The sequence below is a fragment of the Mytilus galloprovincialis genome, chromosome 3 (genome assembly GCF_965363235.1).
Source record: "Mytilus galloprovincialis chromosome 3, xbMytGall1.hap1.1, whole genome shotgun sequence".
Taxonomy (NCBI): Eukaryota; Metazoa; Mollusca; class Bivalvia; order Mytilida; family Mytilidae; genus Mytilus; species Mytilus galloprovincialis.
This window is the reverse complement of record NC_134840.1, coordinates 8,072,170-8,098,992: the sequence shown is the minus strand read 5'-3', so window position 1 is coordinate 8,098,992 and position 26,823 is coordinate 8,072,170. Positions and strand designations below refer to the sequence as shown.

At 32.8% G+C, this 26,823-nt stretch overlaps 1 protein-coding gene across 1 annotated transcript; it reads right to left on the bottom strand.

Moving 5' to 3' along the window:
• Positions 1–1,118: 1,118 nt before the first annotated feature.
• LOC143067102 (HHIP-like protein 2) lies at positions 1,119–18,260 on the bottom strand. The gene is made up of 9 exons (XM_076240141.1): positions 18,234–18,260; positions 11,647–11,732; positions 10,773–10,939; positions 10,172–10,315; positions 9,367–9,496; positions 7,493–7,635; positions 3,808–3,877; positions 2,490–2,557; positions 1,119–1,233 (listed from the first exon to the last, which is right to left on the bottom strand). Exons 3-9 carry the CDS (start codon positions 10,936–10,938, stop codon positions 1,229–1,231), a joined length of 726 nt encoding a protein of 241 aa, XP_076096256.1. The 5' UTR covers position 10,939; positions 11,647–11,732; positions 18,234–18,260; the 3' UTR covers positions 1,119–1,228.
• Positions 18,261–26,823: the final 8,563 nt, after the last annotated feature.

The following is a 26,823-nucleotide window of genomic DNA, read 5'->3' as shown; positions in this document are numbered from 1 at the left end:
CAAAGTCAGTATCATGGATCAAGAGAGCACACACAGAAATGCTATACTGACATACTGCTTATAGTATTCGCGAAGCAAATTAAACATTTTGCCTTTTTTGCTGACCGTTCTGAAGGAACTGTGAGCTTTAGCCATCACTTGGCGTCCGTCGTCGTCGTCGTCCGTCTGGTGTAACTATTTCAAACATCTTCTCTGACTTCTGAAACTACTGAACCAATTCAAACCAAACTTAAGCTGACTGATCTTTAGGGTATCTAGAATAAAGATTGTGTTTTATTTCTGTTTCGTCAAAAAACATGGCCGCCATGACTAAAAATAGAACATAGGGGTAAATTGCAGTTTTTTGCTTATATCTCAAAAACCAAAGCAGTTAGAGCAAATCTGACATGGGGATGGTGTTCATTCGGTCAAGTTTTATCAGCCCAGAAATGTTCTGATCAATCTAACAACCCATTGTTGGGTTGCTGCCACTAAATTGGTAATTTTAAGGAAATTTTGCAGTTTTTGGTTATCACTTGAATATTATTAATGAAAAAAATAAACTGTAAACAACAAAAAAAATTCAGTAAAGTAAGATCTCAAAAATTTCATAAAATATTTAATTCCTAAGGTTTTTTGATATGCTGAATCTAACCCAAAAAAAAAACAAACTACGATGAAATTGGACACTTAAACTCTTAAACGAAAGATCAATGCCAAAATTTCAAGTTGAGCGATTCAGGCTCTTGAGAGCCTCTTGTTCCTGTTTATATACATTTTAAGCCATGAGTCTTCCTCGGTGCCATTTGGTTTTTCACCAAATTATTCTTTCATTTTGATGGTTCAGGTCATTCTTCAGTTCCATACTTTCCATACGTTCTATATATGTAACTGTGCGTAGGGCAAACATTCAAGCCATTAAATAAAAAATGTCCATTTTAAAGACTAATTGACCAGAATTCGACGTTTTCTAAGTAATCTACGACTGCAAGACTTTTTAGTTGAATTTGAAAACCTGTTTAAAGGGTGGTAAATTTGCACACCATCACGTTAAAATTTGTTGATCTGCCTAACGTGAATGTTATGGGATAATGTATATTACGGAAAGGAAGGTTGAAAAAAGGAAAAAAAGACAATAATCACGAGAACTGCTTTTGTGTCTATACTTATTTATTCATCTTTAAGCTATTTCGCTTTATAAGCAATTTTGTTTATCTACGGATTGTCTTCTGACTTTGGCTTGATTGACTTATCCTACAAGGAAATGGAAAAAAAAGTCTTAATAAGTACTATTATTAGATATTGAAGAACTTATATGTTACACAATTTTACAGATGTCATCCACTATTACCTAAGGTAGGGTTCGAATCTGGTTGCTAAGTCATCAATTTTCTATGTTTTATTTTGTATATTGTTGATTGCCCTTTCATTTTTTGCCATGATGTTGTCAGTTTATCATCGGCTTATATATGAGTTTAAATTTCTCTTTGGTATCTTCTGCTTTTTTTTACCCAAAAAACAGGGCAAAATTGACGCAGCCGATGAGATTGTATTCAAAATTGAGAATATGGTTGGTCCTAATCGCTCATTGTATGCCAATATTTGTCATTACTAGACGCTTGAAACACAAAGAAACAAATGGAGGTTTTCACGACCTTGACTGGCTATACAGTAATTGTACGGTCGGTATCTTGAAACACTCTTTGCTTTAACTAAGACACAACAAGAAAATGTCTCCATTTTAGTTTGTATTATAACGTGACTCTGTACTTTAAAAGATCCCGTCAGTATGATATTGTTCTATTATATGTCATTATGATATATTTCTATTATGAATTACAAAATACGTTGAACCACAAACGTCAAAATTATTCAATCGCGTAGTGGAATAACCTATTTGTAGATTCTTATAAATTCTATATAACTTTTGGACTATTTTAAATCTCGGTCTATTTCTAAAATTAATTCTTACATACTTTTGATTTTTTAACCCTGTATGCTAACATTGCCCATGTGAAATTTTAAAATTGTTTGTATATATACATTGAACGACAAATGTATGTGACGTATAAAATTTTCTGACGTCAGACACGCGAATCAATGAATGTGTTTGTAGATAGATGTTTTTGTGTTCTTTTAAATTGTTCCTTTTAAAATTGTTACACGATGATGACGGCTGTACGCATATTTTGACTTATTTTATTTGATATGTCTGTTTAGTTCACGCATCATTGTAAATAAAACGGAATTTGATGAGACTGTCATCAAAGTGAGAGGTTAAGCACTATAAAACCAGGTTTAATCCACCATTTTCGACATTTGAAAATGCAAGTCAGGAATATGACAGTTCTTGTCCATTCGTTTTTGATGCGGTTTGTTATATGATTTTAGCCATGTGATTATGGACTTTCCGATTAGATTTTCCTTCAAGTTCAGTATTTTTGTGGTTTTACTTTTGAACATTCAATGTTCTGTTCTATTCTTGTACGAATGTAATTAAACTTGAATACCTTGTTTGAGGTATTTCCGTTTTTCTTCCAATGCTTTTGCTGCTTTGCACTTTCTAGGATCACCATTTCTAAAACATAATAAAAAATAAAGTTTTAACTAAAAAACCTGACTGCATGTGATGTACTGATATTAACACTGTATACTAATTTTATTTCAGGCCCATTAATTAACAGCCATACCTTGTAAATGTGTTTGGATTATTTTCTTAGATACTAGTGCCTGCATGAATAACTGTAGCAATGAGAGACGCAAAATCTTCCAGCATGTGCTGTATATACTTTGAAAATCATTACTTCAAGTTTTATTTCTATTTTTAATAAATCTGTCTATCAAATTGTGTATAACATACATGAGATAGAGAACGCGATGGAAGTGATCTGAAAATTTGTAAATTTGGAGTTGCGTTGGGGATAATGACATCAATACTTGCATTATAAAGATTAAGATAAATGTGAGATTAGCCGTACATTAACTAATCTGTGCGCACATCTTTTTTATTTACGTTTTCAAAAAACCTACAGAACCAACAGAATGGTTAGATGCGTATTGTTTGTATTGAAACGCTGACATTTCCTCTAGCAAATATTTTATATTGTTATAAATAAAGGTAACAATAGTATACCACTGTTCAAAACCTATTTATCAAGAATGCATTAACTGTACCTTTGTTATCATATTACAGGTTTATCTTGGATATCTTTACTGCTTTTCATCACAAAAAATTATACAAACGTAAGTTCGAACATCAGCATTTTCGTCCAATCCAAGAACAGATCAGCGGCAACGCCGATGGTGTTACTATAGTTAAGTTATTTTTTATATTTGTTATTCTCATCGGATTTTGTCTAATGGTAAATCCGTTTCTCTGTGTGTTACATTCTAATGTTCTATGGTTGTTCTCCTCTTATATTTAATGCGTTTCCCTCAGTTTTAGTTTGTTACCCCGGTTTTGTTTTTTGTCCATCGATTTACGAGTTTTGAACAGCGGTATACTACTGTTGCTTTTATTTAGTATCATTTATGTCAAAGTTGAACAGTCCGAAAACCTATTCATGACTTGGTAATGACCTTATCCGAAGAATATGGTGTGTAAGCATTGGTTTTATAGCTAACCACTTGGACGATAGGTATTTATTGTTTCATTATAATATTGACAACATTAGATTAGCAGTCCAAAAAGACATTATTACTTGGTTTCAGAAACTATATAATCGAAACTGTACAAACCAATTAAATTATAACTATTTTTAATTACTTCAAATCCTGTGTCTGATACCTTATACCTCGCTTCTCCCTATAATCTTATAATAAACTTGCCTCACAGGATCAACAATTCTATAGAGCTTTCCCGAGTTCGTTCCACCTCTTGCCACCATATATACTTCTCCTGAAAACATTTTGAATTTGAGCTACAGTCATAGTATCGTAAACATCATTTTATAAAAATGAGAAATGTGCTAATATATTTCATATAGAATCAGGAATGTTTTCTCTTCTACATGTTAGATTATGTTGTTATCCGACTTCACCATCTCATAAAACAGACTTCACCATCTCATAAAACAGAGCTTTTTCTATAAAAATGGGAATCGTAGATACAAATTTCTTGTTTTGGGTTACAATAATGCATATTTTGTGAAGAATCACACTGAATCTTCCAGAAAATATACTGAAGATGATATTATCAAAATGCTGGACTTTTTGATCGACAATATATTTGTTGAGTTTAGAGGATTTATATTTCAACAGACAGTCGGTATTCCAATGGGTACTAATTGTGCACCCCTGCTGGCTGATTTGTTTTTGTACTCGTATGAAGTAGAATTCATTCAGAACCTACTAAAAGACAAAAAGAAAAAGCACCTTGCGAAATTCTTTAATTTTACTTTCCGATATATTGATGATGTTCTATCATTGAATAACCCATATTTCAGCCAGTACCTACATCTCATATATCCCAGTGAACTTGAAATTAAGGATACTACTGATACTAGAAGGACTGCTTCATACCTTGATCTTTTCCTCAATATTGACGTAGATGGACGACTTCACACGAAAATCTATGATAAACGGGATGATTTCAACTTCCCAATTATCAATTTCCCATTTCTTAGCAGTAACATACTCTCTGCCCCTTCGTATGGTGTTTACATATCACAATTGATACGTTATTCTCGTGCTTGTTCACACTATACGGACTTCATATACAGGAGTGTGCTCCTTACGCAGAAACTGCTACAACAAAGTTATGAGGAGGACAGATTAAAATTGACACTCCGTAAATTTTATGGACACCATCACGAATTGGTGGATTCATACGATGTATCTTTGACCAAACTAGCTAAGGACATTTTTACCACATGGTAGATTGTTGTTTGTCATTATGTCGTCTATTCTTTTAATTACCAAACGTGACTTATTCCCGATTGTGACTGTTTTGCTGAGTGTGAATTCGCATTACTATTAGACGTGTTACGGTACTTGTCTATCCAAAATTCATGTATTTAGTTTAATGTTTAATGTTATATTTGTAATTCTCATCGGATTTTGTCAAATGTGTTGATTTCTTTTCTATTATATTTATGTGTTATGGTAAATAATATTAATCACCGCATTCATTTGTTAGATTTCATTTTGTTCAACGTAATCAATGCGATATTTTACGTTTGAAGTGAGATTTAAAACAAACCGGACATAGCTTTATAATATAGTTAATTGCTGCCTTAGTTTGTTATTAATAAATATTGAAATATGCATTGTTATTAAGTGCAATATCAGTATTTAGTTCAAATGTAATCTTGAGTCAGTCCTAGTTCTATCTTATTCATTGAAATGACGTCATTTTTCATTTTTTGATGATCTGTTTTACAAATTCAAATGACGTCATCATCATTTTTTTGTCATTTTTTACAATTTCAAATATTACGTCACTTGGCGTTGAGGTTTTAACATATTCGGATGTGTCTACATATTGTGTTGCAAATGTCTGGTTATGTAATGTATTTCAGTTGTTTCCTGTAATTAGTTAATATTTCAGTTCTATCATGTACAGCTTTTGTTTATTAATTTTATAAATTTACTGTTTGCAAAAGTATAAATTATTCTAAATGATAAGGATGTTCTGGTAACAAACAGAAAACCCTGGCCGTTTTGGGCACAACTTTTTTGATCTTTTGGTCCTCGATACTGTTCGACTTTGTGCTTGTTTCGGCTTTCAAACTTTTGTATCTGGGCATCACTAGTAGATCTTGTGTGGATAAAATGCACTTCTGGCGTATTAAAATTTTCAACTTGTTGCCTTTTGTTGGCTGTTGTTCGTGTGTTTCTTTGTCAACTGTATTCTTCAATTTATTTATATTGTAGTCCTGTGGTGTTGAGTTGTCATCTTAATGTTATATTTCACATGGCTATAAAAGGGGAGGTTTGGCATGCCACAAAACCAGGTTCAACCCGCCATTTTTTTTCTTTAAAAATGTCCTGTACCAAGTCAGGAATATGGCCATTGTTATATTATAGTTCGTTTCTGTATGTGTTACATTTTAACGTTGCGTCGTTTGTTTTCTCTTATTTTTGAGTGTAAATTCACATTGCGATAAGACGTGTCACGGTACTTGTCTATCCCAAATTCATGTATTTGGTTTTGATGTTATATTTGTTATTCTCGTGGGATTTTGTCTGTTGCTTGGTCCGTTTCTGTGTGTGTTACATTGTAGTGTTGTGTCGTTGTTCTCCTCTTATATTTAATGCGTTTCCCTCAGTTTTAGTTTGTTACCCCGATTTTGTTTTTTGTCCATGGATTTATGAGTTTGAACAGCGGTATACTACTGTTGCCTTTATTTATGATATTGTAATTATTTATATCTATTTATATTGACCTAATTTGTTTTGTACGGCCTAATAGTTGTGCACAAAATAATCTTATAACTGTGCAGTTTAGAAATCACTGGAACAATCATATATACATAGGATCAGAATAAAAGATGCGTTATTTAAACTTCTTACAACTTCTAGAAACTTCCGTTCTCCAGTTTTCTAGGACTTTCCTTTCTACAGTTTTCTAGAGATTTCCGTGACAACTATATATATACGGACACTAAAGTTAAACTTTCAGACATAGACATCGTTAGACATCAACATTCTGAGCCGTTGGATTTACAAACTACATCACACTAGATTGTGACCTATTGGCCGCAATATTCTCTGGATTCCGAGAAGATTTCCGGATAAAAGATTGGACTCATATTTTGTTAAGTTGACATTACTATTTGTGTAATACCCGAACTGCTTGTGTATTATAAATCTTGTTAAATTTTATCATTGATTTGTGTCTTTTGTTGGCTAAAATTTACAGGTGATTTCTGGCCGTAACAATGTCATCAAATGATTGGGTGAGTATAAAAATAAGGTTTGAAAATGAAATTATTTTGGTTGCTTTAGTTCCATGTTCCAAAATACCATGTCTTATCATTACATTTATTAGCAACATGTGTTTCGACAAACGAATATATTTCTTTGTGAAGTAGAACATTGAACTATATTTTTGATTTCAGGTAAGGATCAAACATTATCTTTTTACGTTAATTTTTTGGTGTTTAATGGCTTGTTTTGTTCAAACATGTGGAAAAAATCATGAATTAAAAGATGATGATGAAGAGTTGAATATCTAATATTTACCTGATTCGTCTAGTCAAAAAGATGTAGTATCAGTTTCATATGTATTAGTAAGAGGATGAAGAATTGAATATTTAATATTTACCTGATTCGTCTAGTCCAAAAGATGTAATATCAGTTTCATATGTATTAGTAAGAGGACGAAGAGTTGAATATCTAATATTTACCTGATTCGTCTAGTCCAAAAGATGTAATATCAGTTTCATATGTATTAGTAAGAGGACGAAGAGTTGAATATCTAATATTTACCTGATTCGTCTAGTCCAAAAGATGTAATATCAGTTTCATATGTATTAGTAAGAGGACGAAGAGTTGAATATCTAATATTTACCTGATTCGTCTAGTCCAAAAGATGTTATATAAGTTTCATGTGTATTAGTAAGCGGTGGAGAACACTGTGTTGAATTACAAAGTCGCAGTTCTCGTCCATTCCATTTATTTATCTTGGGTTTCTCAAACAGACGGAACAATTTTCTACAAAATCAATTTAACATTTTTAATTCATCAGTTTAAAACTTTGATTTGTTGTCTCTCATTCGATTTATGACTTTTGAACATTGCTATAATAGGAGTTTGGGTAAAGGTAGTGTCATTACAATTCGGAATTTGTGCTCAATTTCGTAGCAATTGCAAAATGTCTTTAGCCTTTCACTCCGATTTTACCGACTTAATACAATTTTACGTTAATTCCTTATCCATACCACATAACCGAATTTGAACATTCTAATTTACGGTGAGGTTTACGTGAAGATGATAGACAAAACTATAATCGATCAAGCCATACAATATATAACAATATGAATACAAATTAGGAGTGAACGCAGGTGTCTAAGGAAGACTCATTTTCTTCTCCGTTAGTGTAGCCCGCGTGATGTTAATTTCAAAAAAAAGTTTCGTAATGATTGGTCAATTGATTGAATGTTGGTGTTCAATACCAAACTCATCACTATTTGATCTATAATGCTGGCAAAGAATTGATTTAAACTTTTCCATTAAAATCCTTATTTCAATCGCTTCCTTGGACGCAGAAATCCTGTTACCAAAGACAACACAAGTAAATCTGATTTGTATTCCGTCCTTATGTATGTGCTACTGGCATGTATTTTTGCAATGGGAATATGATTAGTGTTTACACATTTCGTTATTATTCTTAGTTCTAAATCAATCCTCATTTTCCTTTTATACATGCAATTCATGTTATATCCAACACTTAAATGTATCTTGAATTTTCTCTCATATTGTCATGTCTTTTACTGCTTACTATACATGTATACGAGGTGCGTCAACAGTGTCTTCATTTAGCATCAGATAAACTTAGAAAGGTTTTTATCAGTCCAGGAAGTTTGCCAGTCGATACCGATTTCACGGGAAAATGTATAATTTAAAACATATAATATAAGAAAGATGACGAGTTATAAATTAACAGTTCAGTTTTTAGGTATTAAGAAGGGAGCTTCCAAAACGAATACTGATATTACATAACCATTAGATGAATTAAACATACAATATATTTAAAAAGATGAAAAACGATGAAGACAGTCAACAGTACACAGATAACTAGACTGAGATTAAGCAGAAAACCATGGATGGGTTATTGTAGAGTAAACATATCACATGGGACGCACAACGTGTCACTCATGTCCAGTAATTGGTAATATGTCACATCGGTGATATAATAAAGGTCAAGACAAGTGGAATATACTCATAGTCATATGTGACACAAACATTCCATAATGATCAACCAAATCATGATTCAGTTCGTAAAAGTTTCGAAAGTATAAATATCTAGCAAGAAAATAGCGATAAGACACGCAAGTCCGCAACTATCGAATCACCTAAATATTATGTTAGACCCTTGTCTCTAATTTTATAGAACACATCTATTTCAACACACAAAGAAGTATTTAATGATATAAATTGTATTCCCTTTTTACAAAATCGCCAAAACTCAACTTATACCTATATATCGACATATCGACTTCAGAATATATGTAAAAACATATTTATGTATTTTTCATAAATTGTTTAATTGCAAAATTTTTTGTAGTTCTCGAATTTAAAGAAAATCAATATGAAACTACAAATTAATTTCATAATTATTTGTTGAGGATATTTTTTGTGTGTGTATATGTACAATACATGAAATAAAAAAATGAACAAATAAAATATAAAGATATTCCAATTGAATTTATAAACCAGACTCACCCACTCATATAGTCACCGAATATGTAAAACCGGCGTAGTCTGGGGTTCAGACATCCGCTGTAAAACTGTCCGCCGATAACTGAACTTCCGATGTCGTGTGAGTAGGCAAATACAGGTTTAACTTCCGATCCTAAATCAGAAACATATTCTATTTTGACATATTTAATGGTTAAGGGGGTTCGCGGGTCTAAATCATTTATATAGGATTTCTCTATATTTTTTTATAAATGAACTTTATCTTATAGTTAACAGAAAAATGAAATAAAAAAGTGGGGTCACCGTTCATTTGCGCTCACAATCTGCCTTCGAAAGAAGCATACATTTTTGTAAAAGTGTTTTTGAGAAATGAAGGTAATATCGAAATGAAAAAAAGAAATTTATTACAGAAATCGCTAAAAATTTTACAATTATTTAGTTTAAGTACAGCTTATATGGAAATTATATTAAAAAAGATAGGTCACCGATGAGTTGAAAAAGATATTTCAATTTTAGAGCCAAAAAATGGCATTTTTCCACCAAAGGGAGATAATTTGGAACTTTTTCAATGATGTATACATTTTGAAAGTCATTTGGGGCCAACACGAATTTGTTGTTTTGAATGATTTTTGTACCATATGATAAAGTAACAACTACAAAAGGAAATAAATAAAATTTGTAATGAAAAACAAATGTTTGATTTTTTTCTGAAATTTTTATACCCTCGAGCTTCCGTCTACTACAGAATCATTGTGTTGTTGAAACTTAAAGGAATTTACCTTCTACATGACTATTATCTTTATAGTCAAAACAAGGTTGAAGAACTCACCCTTTTTCCCGCACGTCTTATTTTTAAAACATTCAAATCCTTCCCGATCATTCCATCCATAGTTAGCTCCCTTTTGAATTAGATCAACTTCTTCGAATCTGTTTTGTCCAACATCACCACACATTATTCTTCCATTCTTTTTACCTTAACCATAGAAACACTAATCATATTTGCGAAATGGTCATCATTTTTTTGAATTTTAATTTGCATATGTAGATATAGGAAGATGTGGTATGAGTGCCAATGAGATAACACTCCATCCAAGTAATAATTTATAGAAGTAAACCATTATAGGTCACGGTACGGCCTTCAACACGGAGCCTTGGCTCACACCGAAGTAATTTTTCTGAACCTAACTGGTTGATGTAGTTTTCATTGCAAATATAGTTAAGGTAATCGATCGCATTTACGAGTTCAAATATCTCTATTTTATGGCTGAAGATGCAAACAAAAAAACATTTATCAAACTTTTTTTTCTCTCCAAAATCAACATATAGAATACTGAAATTTTTCCTATTTTGAAAATTAAGAATATACCCCAATTTATATTTTATAATAAGCCTTTGTTGAACAAAAACAAATGAAATAATATAAGATTCACCTGATTCCTTTCCGCATCTCCAGATATTTCTGACACCGTAAGCATATATTTCTGGCCTGAAAGTCTGTCGCTTCCGTATAAAGGGGTTATCTGGCGGTATGGCATAACCCCGTCTTTTGCCCATTTTATTTATGTCTATTCTTAGAACCTTTCCTAGCAAGGACATTCTGTAATGTTTTTTAAAATGTACTTAAGGTTATGACACTTCATAATAAAAGAAAACAAAATTAAAAGAAAGAAATATCAGTGGACCCCCCAAAAATACTTTTTACTGATGATCACTTATACCTAATTTACAAGCATTTAACTCATGAGGTATTGAAACCATATGTCAAACTATGCAGATTATATTTATCAAACCGAAAAATACACCAAAAAAAAATGTATTAAATTGTTGCATAACCACTTTCTTGAAGTCACTTATAACTTACATATTGTGATTCTACAACTATATATATCTGACCTACTACGTATGAACCCAAAGCAACTAAATCCATGCTTTCCTACTGTTACCAGTAAATTCATTCTGAAACTTATTGTATACTGAACAATGATTGAGAGTTTCATTTAAAAAAAATGATTGCGTCGGGACATTTTTTGTTAGGATACGTGTAAATTCAAAATAAAGGGCAAGATAATCAACAACTCCATCACTTTACGCTCTCTTACGTCAATGTGGTTAGAAAAAGGAGACTACGTGTATGTATTACATGAATTTAGTATGTTTTGTGCATCTGTCTGTGTAAAAGGCTTTTTTTATTAAATATATATGTTTATTTGGCGTATTACCTTGTTTATAAACAAAAATATAGCTGTTATACTTGTTAAATAATATGTCTTTTATTCACGTCTTTTATTATATAATCTTACTTACTTGTTTTGAGCAAATCCTCTTGGATCTCCCGCGGAACCTCCATCACCAACAAATATATAAAGGTAACCGTCGTCTCCAAATATAATCTAAATGAAACATAATTAAAAGAATCGACATTATCTTGTGAAAGACAACTGAAAGAGTTTACTTATTATTTGGACTATTTCCTTATGATTCAGCACTTACAATAAGAAATAGCACAATAGTCTGCAAACAGAATATATCAAACACCTATTTAGAAGGACACAACAAAAATATAGGCATATATAATACTAGTAATTCAAATTCTAGCAAAAAAGTCGATAGTTGAAGTCACATGAATTCAAAAATTGTAAGACCAAGTATGCTTGCAAGCAAAGCATTTTTACTGTCATGGTTTTCACATATTATTTCATATGTCATATTTTTGTAAAAAAAGATAAGATTTTTAATTTTTAATTTTTATACTAAGTCATGTTCCTCTATTTTTAGTTTCTTAATCAAAATCTTGTCTGAAGTTCTGTTTGAAATCCCCTTATTTGAGACTTTTGAATTTGTCTTTTGTGGTTGCCATTGTTGACATTATACAATTTTATCTATTAGATTTTCTTATTTAATCAAACTGCGAATATATTTTCTACCTTTAATATACGGCATTACTCTGTATTGAATAAGATGAATGTGCTGTTTATACTAATTGAAATTGTTACTAATTGAGCTGTAAATATTCTCCTTGTCAACATTTATAACAAGTTTTGACATGTTATTTGTAATCCTGTTGGCACCAATTAAAGCGATTCATTTATCGTTTTCGCTCGAATTTCATAAAAACTATTTGAATTTGTATGAATTATCTTTTTTTCAGTTGCTTCATTATGATAAAAACAGAATTATATTTAAAGATTATCAATTAGTTTGATTTTTTAGTTTCCTGATGCATCGTCATTAACCGCAATAGCAACAATTATATTGTCAGCAGGTGAATTTAAATGTGTAAGCATACCACTGTTATTTCTTAATTTAATGGGCTTGTGTTCCCTATAATTTTTTTTTATGATAGACAGTTATTTACAATAAGTATAATTCGGTTTGTCTTAAGAAGTTAATATTATAATGAGGAAACAGCAGTTGTTCAATCATGATGATAACGTATTTAGTATGTGTAACATAAAATGCAGTCGGAATGTCATTAAAAGGTTGTGTAATGGATCATTAATATGTACCCGACAGATATAACGTCGTTAAAGGTTGTATAATGTCTCATTAATCTGTACCCGACATAAATAACGTCGTTAAAGGTTGTATAATGTCTCATTAATCTGTACCCGACAGATATAACGTCGTTAAAGGTTGTATAATGTCTCATTAATCTGTACCCGACAGATATAACGTCGTTAAAGGTTGTATAATGTCTCATTAATCTGTACCCGACAGATATAACGTCGTTAAAGGTTGTATAATGTCTCATTAATCTGTACCCGACAGATATAACGTCGTTAAAGTTTTGCCTACCCTTTTCTCAATTTAAACTTTACCCGAGAGACAAAAAACTGTTTAAGGAATGTTTTACTTCTATAATACAAATGAGAGACAAAATGTGGTTGAAGAATTGCATAACCTTTTATCAATCTAACATTTAACTGAGAGTTAACGTCGTTGATGGTTTACATAACCCTTTATTAATCTAACATACAACTGAGAGTTAACGTTGATGGTTTGCCTAACCTTTTATCAATCTAACATATACCTGAGAGTTAAAGTCGTTAAAGAATTGCCTGACATTTTCTTAATCTAACATATACCTGAGAGTTAATGTCGTTGAAGGATTGCCTAACCTTTTATTAATCTAACATATACCTGAGAGTTAATGTCGTTGAAAGATCTAACATATACCTGAGAGTTAACGTTGTTGAAGGATTGCCTAACCTTTTATTATTCTAACATATACCTGAGAGTTAATGTCGTTGAAAGATCTAACATATACCTGAGAGTTAACGTTGTTGAAGGATTGCCTAACCTTTTATCAATCTAACATATACCTGAGAGTTAACGTCGTTAAAGGATTGCCTGACATTTTCTTAGTCTAACATATACCTGAGAGTTAAAGTCGTTAAAGGATTGCTTGACATTTTCTTAATCTAACATATAACTGAGAGTTCAAGTCGTTAAAGGATTGCTTGACATTTTCTTAATCTAACATATACCTGAGAGTTAAAGTCGTTAAAGGATTGCCTGACATTTTCTTATTCTAACATATACCTGAGAGTTAACGCTGTTGAAAGATTGCCTAACCTTTTATCAATCTAACATATAACTGAGAGTTAACGTCGTTGATGGATGGCCTAACTTTATCTCAATCTAACATATACCCGAGAGTTAGCGTCGTTGATGGATTATCTAACCTTTTCTTAATCTAACATATAACTGAGAGTTAACGTCGTTTATGGACGACCTAACTTTATCTCAATCTAACATATACCTGAGAGATGACACGTGGTTGAAGGATTGCTTTACATCTTCGTAATCAAACATATACCCGCAAGTTAACGTGGTTTATGGATTGCCGAGCATTTTCTCAATCTAAGATATAACTAAGAGTTAACGTCGTTGATGGTTTGCCTAATTTTTTCTCAATCTGACATATACCCGAGCTATAAAACGTCGTACAAGGATTGTGTAACTTTTTACCAATCTAACATATCATAAGAGATAACACGCCTTTAAAGGATTGCATAAACTTTTCTCAATCTAACATATGACTGTGAGGCAGAACGTTATTAAAGGATTGTATCACCTCTCTTCAATCTAACATGTACCATGTAACATGTATCTAATATATACCCTTCAGTCAAAACGTCGTTGAAGTATTGTTTAACCTGTTTTCCATCTAATATATACCCTACAGTCAATACGTTATGAAAGGATTGTATCACCTCTCTTCAATCTAATATATACCCGACAGTCAAAACGTCGTTAAAGTATTGTTAACCTGTTATCATTCTTATATATACCCAAGAGTCAATACGTCGTTGACGGATTGTTTCGCTTTCTCCGAATCCAACATATGTCTGAGAGTAAAAACTTCGTTAAAGGATTGCATAATCTTTTGTTAATCTAACATTTGCCGATGTTGTAATCAAAACGTCATTTGAGGATTGTAATTATCATCCTCAATTTATGATATACCCGAGAGTGAAAACGTCATTTGAGGATTGTAATTATCATCTTCAATTTATCATATACCCGAGAGTCAAAACGTCATTTGAGGATTGTAATTATCATCTTCAATTTATCATATACCCGAGAGTCAAAACGTCATTTGAGGATTGTTATTATTATCTTCAATTTATCATATACCCGACAGTCAAAACGTCATTTGAGGATTGTAATTATCAACTTCAATTTATCATATACCCGAGAGTCAAAACGTCATTTGAGGATTGTAATTATCATCTTCAATTTATGATATACCCGAGAGTCAAAACGTCATTTGAGGATTGTAATTATCATCTTCACTTTATCATATACCCGAGAGTCAAAACGTCATTTGAGGATTGTAATTATCATCTTCAATTTATCATATACCTGAGAGTCAAAACGTCATTTGAGGATTGTAATTATCATCTTCAATTTATGATATACCCGAGAGTGAAAACGTCATTTGAGGATTGTAATTATCATCTTCAATTTATCATATACTCGAGAGTGAAAACGTCATTTGAGGATTGTAGTTATCATCTTCAATTTATCATATACCCGAGAGTCAAAACGTTATTTGAGGATTGTAATTATCATCTTCAATTTATCATATACCCATGAGTCAAAACGTCTTTTGAGGATTGTAATTATCATCTTCCCGAGAGTCAAAACGTCATTTGAAGATTGTAATTATCATCTTCAATTTATCATATACCCGAGAGTCAAAACGTCATTTGAGGATTGTAATTATCATCTTCAATTCATCATATACCCGAGAGTCAAAACGTCTTTTGAGGATTGTAATTATCATCTTCAATTTATCATATACCCGAGAGTCAAAACGTCATTTGAGGATTGTAATTATCATCTTCAATTCATCATATACCCGATAGTGAAAACGTCATTTGAGGATAGTAATCATCATCTTCAATTTATCATATACCCGAGAGTCAAAACGTCATTTGCGGATTGTAATTATCATCGTCAATTTATCATATACTAGAGAGTGAAAACGTCATTTGAGGATTGTAATTATCATCTTCAATTTATCATTTACCCGAGAGTCAAAACGTCATTTGAAGATTGTAGTTATCATCTTCAATTTATCATTTACCCGAGAGTCAAAACGTCATTCGAGGATTGTAATTATCATCTTCAATTTATCATATACCCGAGAGTCAAACCGTCATTTGCGGATTGTAATTATCATCTTCAATTTATCATATACCCGAGAGTCAAAACGTCATTTGAGGATTGTAATTATCATCTTCAATTTATCATTTACTCGAGAGTGAAAACGTCATTTGAGGATTGTAATTATCATCTTCAATTTATCATATACCCGAGAGTCAAAACATCATTTGAGGATTGTAATTATTATCTTCAATTTATCATTTACCCGAGAGTCAAACCGTCATTTGAGGATTGTAATTTTTGTCTTCAATTAAACATATACCCGAGAGTCAAAACATCATTTGAGGATTGTTATTATCATCTTCAATTTATCATATACCCGAGAGTCAAAACGTCATTTCAGGATTGTAATTATCATCTCCAATTTATCATATACCCGAGAGTCAACACGTCATTGAGGATTGTAATTATCATCTTCCCGAGAGTCAAAACGTCATTTGAGGATTGTAATTATCATCTTCAATTTATCATATACCCGAGAGTCAAAACGTCATTGAGGATTGTAGTTATCATCTTCAATTTATCATATACCCGAGAGTGAAAACGTCATTTGAGGATTGTAATTATCATCTTCAATTTATGATATACCCATGAGTCAAAACGTCTTTTGAGGATTGTAATTATCATCTTCAATTTATCATATACCCGAGAGTCAAAACGTCATTTGAGGATTGTAATTATCATCTTCAATTTATCATATACCCGAGAGTCAAACCGTCATTTGAAGATTGTAATTATCATCTTCAATTTATGATATACCCGAGAGTCAAAACGTTATTTGAGGATTGTAATTATCATCTTCAATTTATCATATACCCGAGAGTCAAAACGTCATTTGAGGATTGTAGTTATCATCTTCAATTTATCATATACCCGAGAGTCAAAACGTCATTTGAGGATTGTAGTTATCATCTTCAATTTATCATTTACCCGAGAGTCCCTACGTCATTGAGAGATTGTCTTACCTCTCCTCCGTTATGGTTTCTGAATGGTAGTTGTACTTACCTCTCCTCCGTTGTGGTTGCTGAATGGTTGTTGTACTTACCTCTCCTCCGTTGTGGTTGCTGAATGGTTGTTGTACTTACCTCTCCTCCGTTGTGGTTGCTGAATGGTTGTTGCACTTACCTCTCCTCCGTTGTGGTTGCTGAATGGTTGTTGCACTCACCTCTACCCCGTTGTGGTTGCTGAATGGTTGTTGCACTCACCTCTCCTCAGTTGTGGTTGCTGAATGGTTGTTGCACTCACCTCTCCTCCGTTGTGGTTGCTGAATGGTTGTTGCACTCACCTCTCCTCCGTTGTGGTTGCTGAATGGTTGTTGCACTCACCTCTCCTCCGTTGTGGTTGCTGAATGGTTGTTGCACTCACCTCTCCTCCGTTGTGGTTGCTGAATGGTTGTCGCACTCACCTCTCCTCCGTTGTGGTTGCTGAATGGTTGTCGCACTCACCTCTCCTCCGTTGTGGTTGCTGAATGGTTGTTGCACTCACCTCTCCTCCGTTGTGGTTGCTGAATGGTTGTTGCACTCACCTCTCCTCCGTTGTGGTTGCTGAATGGTTGTTGCACTCACCTCTCCTCCGTTGTGGTTGCTGAATGGTTGTTGCACTCACCTCTCCTCCGTTGTGGTTGCTGAATGGTTGTTGCACTCACCTCTCCTCCGTTGTGGTTGCTGAATGGTTGTTGCACTCACCTCTCCTCCGTTGTGGTTGCTGAATGGTTGTCGCACTCACCTCTCCTCCGTTGTGGTTGCTGAATGGTTGTCGCACTCACCTATCCTCCGTTGTGGTTGCTGAATGGTTGTTACACTCACTTCTCCTCCGTTGTGGTTGTTGAATGGTTGTTGCACTCCCCTCTCCTCCGTTGTGGTTGTTGAATGGTTGTTGCACTCACCTCTCCTCCGTTGTGGTTGTTGAATGGTTGTTGCACTCACCTCTCCTCCGTTGTGGTTGCTGAATGGTTGTTGCACTCACCTCTCCTCCGTTGTGGTTGCTGAATGGTTGTTGCACTCACCTCTCCTCCGTTGTGGTTGCTGAATGGTTGTTGCACTCACCTCTCCTCCGTTGTGGTTACTGAATGGTTGTTGCACTCACCTCTCCTCCGTTGTGGTTACTGAATGGTTGTTGCACTCACCTCTCCTCCGTTGTGGTTACTGAATGGTTGTTGTACTCACCTTTCCTCCGTTATGGTTACTGAATGGTTTTTGTACTCACGTTGTACTTACCTCTCCTCCGTTATGGTTACTGAATGGTTGTTGTACTCACCTCTCCTCCGTTATGGTTGCTGAATGGTTGTTGTACTTACCTCTCCTCCGTTATGGTTACTGAATGGTTGTTGTACTTACCTCTCCTCCGTTATGGTTACTGAATGGTTGTTGTACTTACCTCTCCTCCGTTATGGTTACTGAATGGTTGTTGTACTCACCTCTCCTCCGTTATGGTTGCTGAATGGTTGTTGTACTTACCTCTCCTCCGTTATGGTTGCTGAATGGTTGTTGTACTTACCTCTCCTCCGTTATGGTTACTGAATGGTTGTTGTACTCACCTCTCCTCCATTATGGTTACTGAATGGTTGTTGTACTTACCTCTCCTCCGTTATGGTTACTGAATGGTTGTTGCACTCACCTCTCCTCCATTATGGTTACTGAATGGTTGTTGTACTTACCTCTCCTCCGTTATGGTTACTGAATGGTTGTTGTACTTACCTCTCCTCCATTATGGTTACTGAATGGTTGTTGTACTTACCTCTCCTCCGTTATGGTTACTGAATGGTTGTTGTACTTACCTCTCCTCTGTTATGGTTACTGAATGGTTGTTGTACTCACCTCTCCTCCGTTATGGTTACTGAATGGTTGTTGTATTTCCATGATTAATTTTTCTGATGACTTATCAGCAATGTCCGGATTTTTCCGCGATACACTGAATTCACACAAACGAGTTACGTGGTCATCTGATGAGTTCTTTGGTTTCGCTCTACTGGAATAGTATATGAAGAATCGACCATTTTTCTTGAATCTAGGATGAAAGGCTAATCCAAGTAAACCTCTTTCACCTCCAGTCTTGACGTTCTCTGTTATATTTAAGAATGGTGTTTTAGACTTAACTCCTTTATTATTGAAAACATGAATTACACCTTTTTGTTCACCAATAAATAATCGTTCTGTTCCATCACCTGCATTCTGAATGATGAGGGGGTCGTCGAGGATAGAAGACAGTTCTTCCATGCAAACACAAACCCATGTCTTCTTTAATTGTGCGGCTATGAGTTCGAGTTTGATCAGAAATATAATCAAAACAACACACTTCGTGATAAACAGTTTCAACATGATCACAGATTATTTTCAGTAAACTAACAACAACAAAAAAACAACGCATAGACGTTTAGTACAACAGCTGGAAGCAAAATATTTTTCACATTTAAGGATTTGCATCTTACAAATGAAATTACACTTTATATTAATAGTTCTTCATTCAGAACATAACATAACATTTGCATTAAGTAGTATATTAAATAAGATATTAATCCTTAAAGTTATGTTAACATGAAGAAATTTAACACGTTGAAATGCTGCACTATATGTCTGTGTGGTTCAAGGTTATAAAATATGTTTTTAAAATTGACATCATGTATATAATACAACACTTAATTTAACGTTCTAATATACCACTTTTATTCAAGTGGTAATAGTAAAGACAGTCAAAGTAAAAATCTAATCAGTGATTTCATTTTTTCAATGTGCACGTGTTTTTCTCATTTTAGGAACATTTTTAACGATTGTCGGTCGTAATATCTTCATTCTGAAACATAAGTTAATGCATAAATTGGTAGACATAAATATTGGACAGAAAGAGAAGGGTTATTTTTTAAAAATATTGGACAGCTAAAGGTAACATAAGGGTTTCTTACAGGTAAATGATAGTCCAATCACTGAAATAAAAAACGGGCAAAACAATAGAATGACGTCACAACAATGTTTTTTTAAAATGGTGATCAACACATATATATATATATATATATATATATATATATGAAAATCACTGAAATAAAAAAAAAATATTAATTACTCACATCGTTTTCATCATGTGAACAAAACTACAACCAAAACACAAATGACAATTCAAGAAAACATTTTATTAACGTCACCTTCCAATACAATAATTTTGTCACTCATCAAAACGGTTTCTTGATGGAAAAAAATCATTTCAAATTGATTTTTAACAATACCAATACTTGTATCACAGCCATTTTTCTCATGTGTTTTTCGGTTGTCTCTTTTAGCACTAATTCAATAAGTTGATTATTCTCGTTGTAAATAAAGGCAACAGTAGTATACCGCTGTTCAAACTCATAAATCCATGGACAAAAAACAAAATCGGGGTAACAAACTTAAACTGAGGGAAACGCATTAAATGTAAGAGGAGAACAACGACACAACACTACAATGTAACACACACAGAAACGGACCAAGCATCAGACAAAATCCCACGAGAAAAACAAATATAACATCAAAACCAAATACATGAATTTGGGATAGACAAGTACCGTGACACGTCTTATCGCAATGTGAATTTACACTCAAAATTAAGAGAAAAGAAACGACGCAACGTTAAAATGTAATACATACAGAAACGAACTATAATATAACAATGGCCATATTCCTGACTTGGTACAGGACATTTTTATAGAAAACATGGCGGGTTGAACCTGGTTTTGTGGCATGCCAAACCTCCCCTTTTATAGCCATGTGAAATATAACATTAAAAGGACAACTGAACACCACAGGACTACAATATAAATAAATTGGAGAATACAATTGACAAAGAAACACACGAACAACAGCCAACAAAAGGCAACAAGTTGAAAATTTTAATACGTCAGAAGTGCATTTTATCCACACAAGATCCACCAGTGACGCCCAGATACAAAAGTTTGAAAGCCGAAACAAGCACGAAGTTGAACAGCATCGCGGACCAAAAGATCAAAAAAGTTTTGCCAAAAACGGCCAGGGTTTTCTGTTAGTTACCAGAATATCCTTATTATTTAGAATAATTTATACTTTTGCAAACAGTAAATTTATAAAATTACTAAACAAAAGCTGTACATGATAGAACTGAAATATTAACTAATTACAGGAAACAACTGAAATACATTACATAACCAGACATTTGCAACACAAAATGTAGACACATCCGAACAAGCCCAAACCCCAACGCCAAGTGACGTCATATTTGAAATTGTAAAAAATGACAAAAAAATGATGACGTCATTTGAATTTGTAAAACAGATCATCAAAAAAATGAAAAATGACGTCATTTCAATGAATAAGATAGAATTAGGATAGATTTAAGATTATATTTGAACTAAATACTGATATTGCATTTAATAACAATGCACATTTTAATATTTATTATTAGCAAACTAAGGTAGCAATTAACTATATTATAAAGCTATGTCCGGTTTGTTTTGAATCTGACTTCAAACGTAAAATATCGTACTGATTACGTTGAACAAAATGAAATCTAATAAATGAATGCGGTGATTAATATTATTTACCATAACACATAAATATAATAGAAAAGACATCAACACATTTGACAAAATCCGATGAGAATTACAAATATAACATTAAACATTTAAACTAAATACATGAATTTGGGATAGACAAGTACCGTAACACGTCTTATAGTAATGCGAATTCACACTCAGCAAAACAGTCACAATCGGGAATAAGTCACGTTTGGTAATTAAAAGATTAGACGACATAATGACAAACAACAATCTACCATGTGGTAAAAATGTCCTTAGCTAGTTTGGTCAAAGATACATCGTATGGATCCACCAATTTGTGATGGTGTCCATAAAATTTACGGAGTGTCAATTTTAATCTGTCCTCCTCATAACTTTGTTGGAGCAGTTTCTGCGTAAGGAGCACACTCCTGTATATGAAGTCCGTATAGTGTGAACAAGCACGAACAAGCACGAACAAGCACAAGCACAAGTGTGAATAAGTCTTGCTTTTGTTGCTTTTATGAATTTCATTTTTCAAAATAATTATCCTCGTCCGTCTTTAGGTTACCAAAATTGACCTCTGGTGTTGCTCTTATTCTTCCTAATATCATTTTCAACTACAATCAAAATGAAATAAGGAATAAAGTAATGCTTCTAAAATTGAAAGATCAGGCCGCAATACAAGGGCACCAAGGGCCATGAATAATCTAAACCTTAATCCGTGCACAAAGTGCGAATCTAGAACTTCCTTCATGAACTAGGGGTTTATAATAGTTTTTATAATTTTCAGGTTTCGGCGTTGATTTATAAGTTGTTTTCTGATATTATTGCATAAATAGGAATATAATGCAACACTTCGATTATGAACGACGATGAATAAAGGACGACATTACCGCATTTCATCTGTCAAACAAACTGATCGTGTGTCCGATTCGCACTTTTTGTTCGCAGTGATCGTTTTATAAAAGATTTTTTTAAAAGAAAATTGAGACAAAATTGCGTTTCGGTAACATTTAAAAAACGCAAGGGACTCGACACACAGATAAACGATAAAAGAGCGACACGACCTTGCAGAGAAAAAAAAAACACAAAAAGGGGTAGGGGGTGGGGAGTATTCAGGTTGTACCGCTTGGATAAACAATAGCAGTCTCTTGAAAATTCCAACAAAAGAATATCACTAATAGCATGTTGTTATCCTTTCATTTGTTCATATTAATTATATATTTGAAATATAATTGACTACGGTGCACTCCATATGGTTCAACAAAAACCTGTCTTCATATGCTATTCTTTTTTTCTCATTCACCTAGTAAAAATAAAACCGAAGAAGAAACAAGAAACTAATAGGAGAGGACTACATTGTGAAACATGCTATATATATAAAACTTGCCATTATTAACTATTTTGACTATATCCTATTTGTAATCCACACTGAAATAATGTATCGGAATAGATTCTGAATACACATTTGATTTAAATCCAAAGTTTGAAACAACACAATCACTAATAACGACATCTCAGTCATCGTTTTTGCATTAATCAAGAATACACTTTCATCACTTTATCCATTTTGAAACACAAAACGCATTTAAAGGTATTCACGGAAACTATGAGTAGAAACTATGAGTAGTCCTTGCACACGCAAAAATCATGATACATATACTCTGTGTCTTATTCTTCGTGTAGCAATACATGTTGTTTACCTTCAGCTGTACTTTCTTTTTGTCTATTTTTTTTCAAGTTGAGCTACTGATTAAAGAAGCCAACGTGTTGGATATATTTTGATGTAAAGAAAGTTTATTCACAAGAAAATGTTCATACTTGATGAAAATAAATCTTTGCTAGTTTTTTCTTTCTTTAATTTTACCTTTTTCGACGTGTTAAACAATGTTTGAAGTAAGATAAAAGCCTCTAACAATCCATTTGGCCTGCGGCCTCAGACCTGTCCAATATTTTACAGAATGGACTGTTATCGGCTTTTATCCCTTACTGATTATACAGAATCATTGGAAATTTCCGGGATTATAGAGTAATCCGCAATTCTACAATTTCACTGTGACATATACACAAACAGTTAAATACTTTAGATGGTCTTCTTTTTTTCATTTATTTGAAAGAAAATTTAAGAAATCACAATAAATTGAATTTTGAAGGCACCACCCCCCTTAAAATGAGACAGTGGTGAAACAAAACAACAAAAGAACAAAATATAAGCCTAAGTCAAGAGCCGGTAGTTCAGTGGTTGGTGTTTGTTCAATTCTGCCTAACTCATCAGATTAATACACATAGAAGTATATCTAACAGACCTTGTTTTTGGCTATAAAATATCTGATAAATATTACTTTGGCTTTAACTATCTTATTACTATTATTGAATTTTTAATTTATAAATCATATTATGTATCTGATCAGAAAATGAAAAGAATTGATGTATTTTGTCTATTCACTAGAGAATTTAAAAAAAGAATGTAATATTCGAAGAAGTTAGAAGAACTGCATTAAATTCTTAGTTAATGTTAAGAAACATTTATTAGATATAAATATAATAGAATTGAAAAGTACATTTATTCTTCACAAGGAGCCTGGACTTGTTGAAATGAATGTAAAAAGCAACTGATGGATATAAAGGAATTATATATATATATAAATAAAAATAAATTTCAAAATGCTCTTAAAGTCCTTTTATTCTCTACATTTTTCTCCAACCGGTTTCACATCTTTGTGATAATCATGGATGAATGTAACTAACGGTAACGTAACGTCACGATAATAAGTCTGTAACAATGCATTAAAGGGACGTAACCCTTACAAAAGTAACGTCTTATCTGTTTAGGCTTGGTTTGTACTTTTGTATTAACATATTTTCTTTATTAATCCTCATTTCTTCGGTGAATTGATCGGATTTGTTGACGGTGAACAGTAAATCTTTTCCGTAAAGTGTTTCCTGTTTGTCCAATATAATCCTTTTTACACCCATTACATCTGATGACATAAATTAAATTGCTCGATGCACACGTAAAAGAGTTTTTAATAGTGAAAATCTCTCCTGATTTAAATTTATATGACTGTCCTTCCATAATATTTTGACAAATACCGCAATTTGAACGTCCGCATTTTTTTACAGAAGGAATTGTATCATCTTTGTTTAATTTCGCGCTGGTGAGTAATTTCTTCAAGGATTTTGACTGTCTTTTACTCTTAATAATTTTCTGTGTAGCAAGGGCTCTTTTCATTCTTTGATCTTTCATCAAAGTTGGTACATTTTGATATATTATGGTATACGCCTCTGTATTTCTTGGGTTATACGAAGAAACGTATGGTAAAATTTGATTCGTATCAATTACTGTGTTTTTCGGTCTTCTTAGTTCTTGAATATTTATAGCCTTTGCACGTTTTATTCCATTATCAATCAAAGTTTTTGGATAGTGTCTCTCTAAAAGTATTTCGTTAAGTTCTTCGAGTCTTTTATTTCTCAATTCAATACTGGAGACAATAGTACAAATTCTTCTCGCCAAATTGAACGGTATGTTTGTTCTTGTGTGTTTTGGGTGACAAGAATTGAAAAGTAAGTATTGTTTAGAGTCTGTCGGTTTAAAGTAAATATCGGTTTCAATTTCTGTATCTTTTTTTTATGATTAAGATATCTAGAAATGGTAATTGTTTATCGCTAAATTCCATAGTTAACTGAATACTTTTGTTGATATCATTGATTAAATTTCTAAATTCATTTAATTTTTCTAAACTAGACAGTCATATGAATTTAAATCAGGAGAGATTTTCACTATTAAGAAGACCGAAAAACACAGTAATTGATACGAATCAAATTTTACCATACGTTTCATCGTATAACCCAAGAAATACAGAGGCGTATACCATAATATATCAAAATGTACCAACTTTGATGAAAGATCAAAGAATGAAAAGAGCCCTTGCTACACAGAAAATTATTAAGAGTAAAAGACAGTCAAAATCCTTGAAGAAATTACTCACCAGCGCGAAATTAAACAAAGATGATACAATTCCTTCTGTAAAAAAATGCGGACGTTCAAATTGCGGTATTTGTCAAAATATTATGGAAGGACAGTCATATAAATTTAAATCAGGAGAGATTTTCACTATTAAAAACTCTTTTACGTGTGCATCGAGCAATTTAATTTATGTCATCAGATGTAATGGGTGTAAAAAGGATTATATTGGACAAACAGGAAACACTACGGAAAAGATTTACTGTTCACCGTCAACAAATCCGACCAATTCACCGAAGAAATGAGGATTAATAAAGAAAATATGTTTATACAAAAGTACAAACCAAGCCTAAACAGATAAGACGTTACTTTTGTAAGGGTTACGTCCCTTTAATGCATTGTTACAGACTTATTATCGTGACGTTACGTTACCGTTAGTTACATTCATCCATGATTATCACAAAGATGTGAAACCGGTTGGAGAAAAGTGTAGAGAATAAAAGGACTTTAAGAGCATTTTGAAATTTAATTTTATTTATATTTCTACTAGTGTGGACACAGAGTTCAATTTTTAGTATATATATATATATATTATATCCAACATAACCACAGACTTACCATGGCAGAATAGTTATATATACCTAAAACACAAACACCCTTTATACATATCTGAGAGTACTCTCAATTACTGACACCAAGTTCAAATCCAATAACAACTTGTAACAAAGAGATCAGGCATATAAGACTTAAATATCAACATACAATAGATCTAATAAATACATCATAAACAGTCAGATAAATACATACCTTGTGCAAATCTATGATGGTATCGACAGATTGTAGAGCCATGAATGTATATATGAATATGCAATGATATTACGTTTGATTTTGAATTACTGATAACACAATCAATATTGATACCAATAAAACCAATATTTAAAGATCTAATTAAAGCGTTCAATTGATAACCTTTTAGAAGAAGTTTATCTAAAGGACTTGTTTCTACATTTCCCGTCTGAACAAACCTTGAAATCTAAATGTTTTTATTCTTGAAGAATTGAGTAAAGATTTGAAGTAATTTGTGTTACGAAATCCCTGAATAAATAATTAATTAATTAATAATATATATGTGACGTTCATTGAAATCTAAAACGTCACAACAGACACATGCAAAGCGAACAAGTTGTGATATATAACACTGTAAGATGATGCAGAAGAAACATCACCGACAAAAAAAAGAGGAAAATTAACAATAGGGAACGAGAAATCGCCCGCTATGTCGTAAATTTAAGTGTTCAGTTTTTTTGTGTTTTTTTTTTCGTGTTTTTTTTTCCGCAGTTTT

Excerpts from the sequence above, each read along its gene's own strand:
- LOC143067102 (XM_076240141.1), bottom strand. The coding sequence starts at position 10,938 with ATGTCCTTGCTAGGAAAGGTTCTAAGAATAGACATAAATAAAATGGGC. Across the intron at positions 9,497-10,171 it reads TAAGACGTGCGGGAAAAAGG|GATCGGAAGTTAAACCTGTA; the intron begins GTGAGTTCTTCA and ends TTTCTGATTTAG. Across the intron at positions 7,636-9,366 it reads TTCGGTGACTATATGAGTGG|AAAATTGTTCCGTCTGTTTG; the intron begins GTGAGTCTGGTT and ends TTGATTTTGTAG.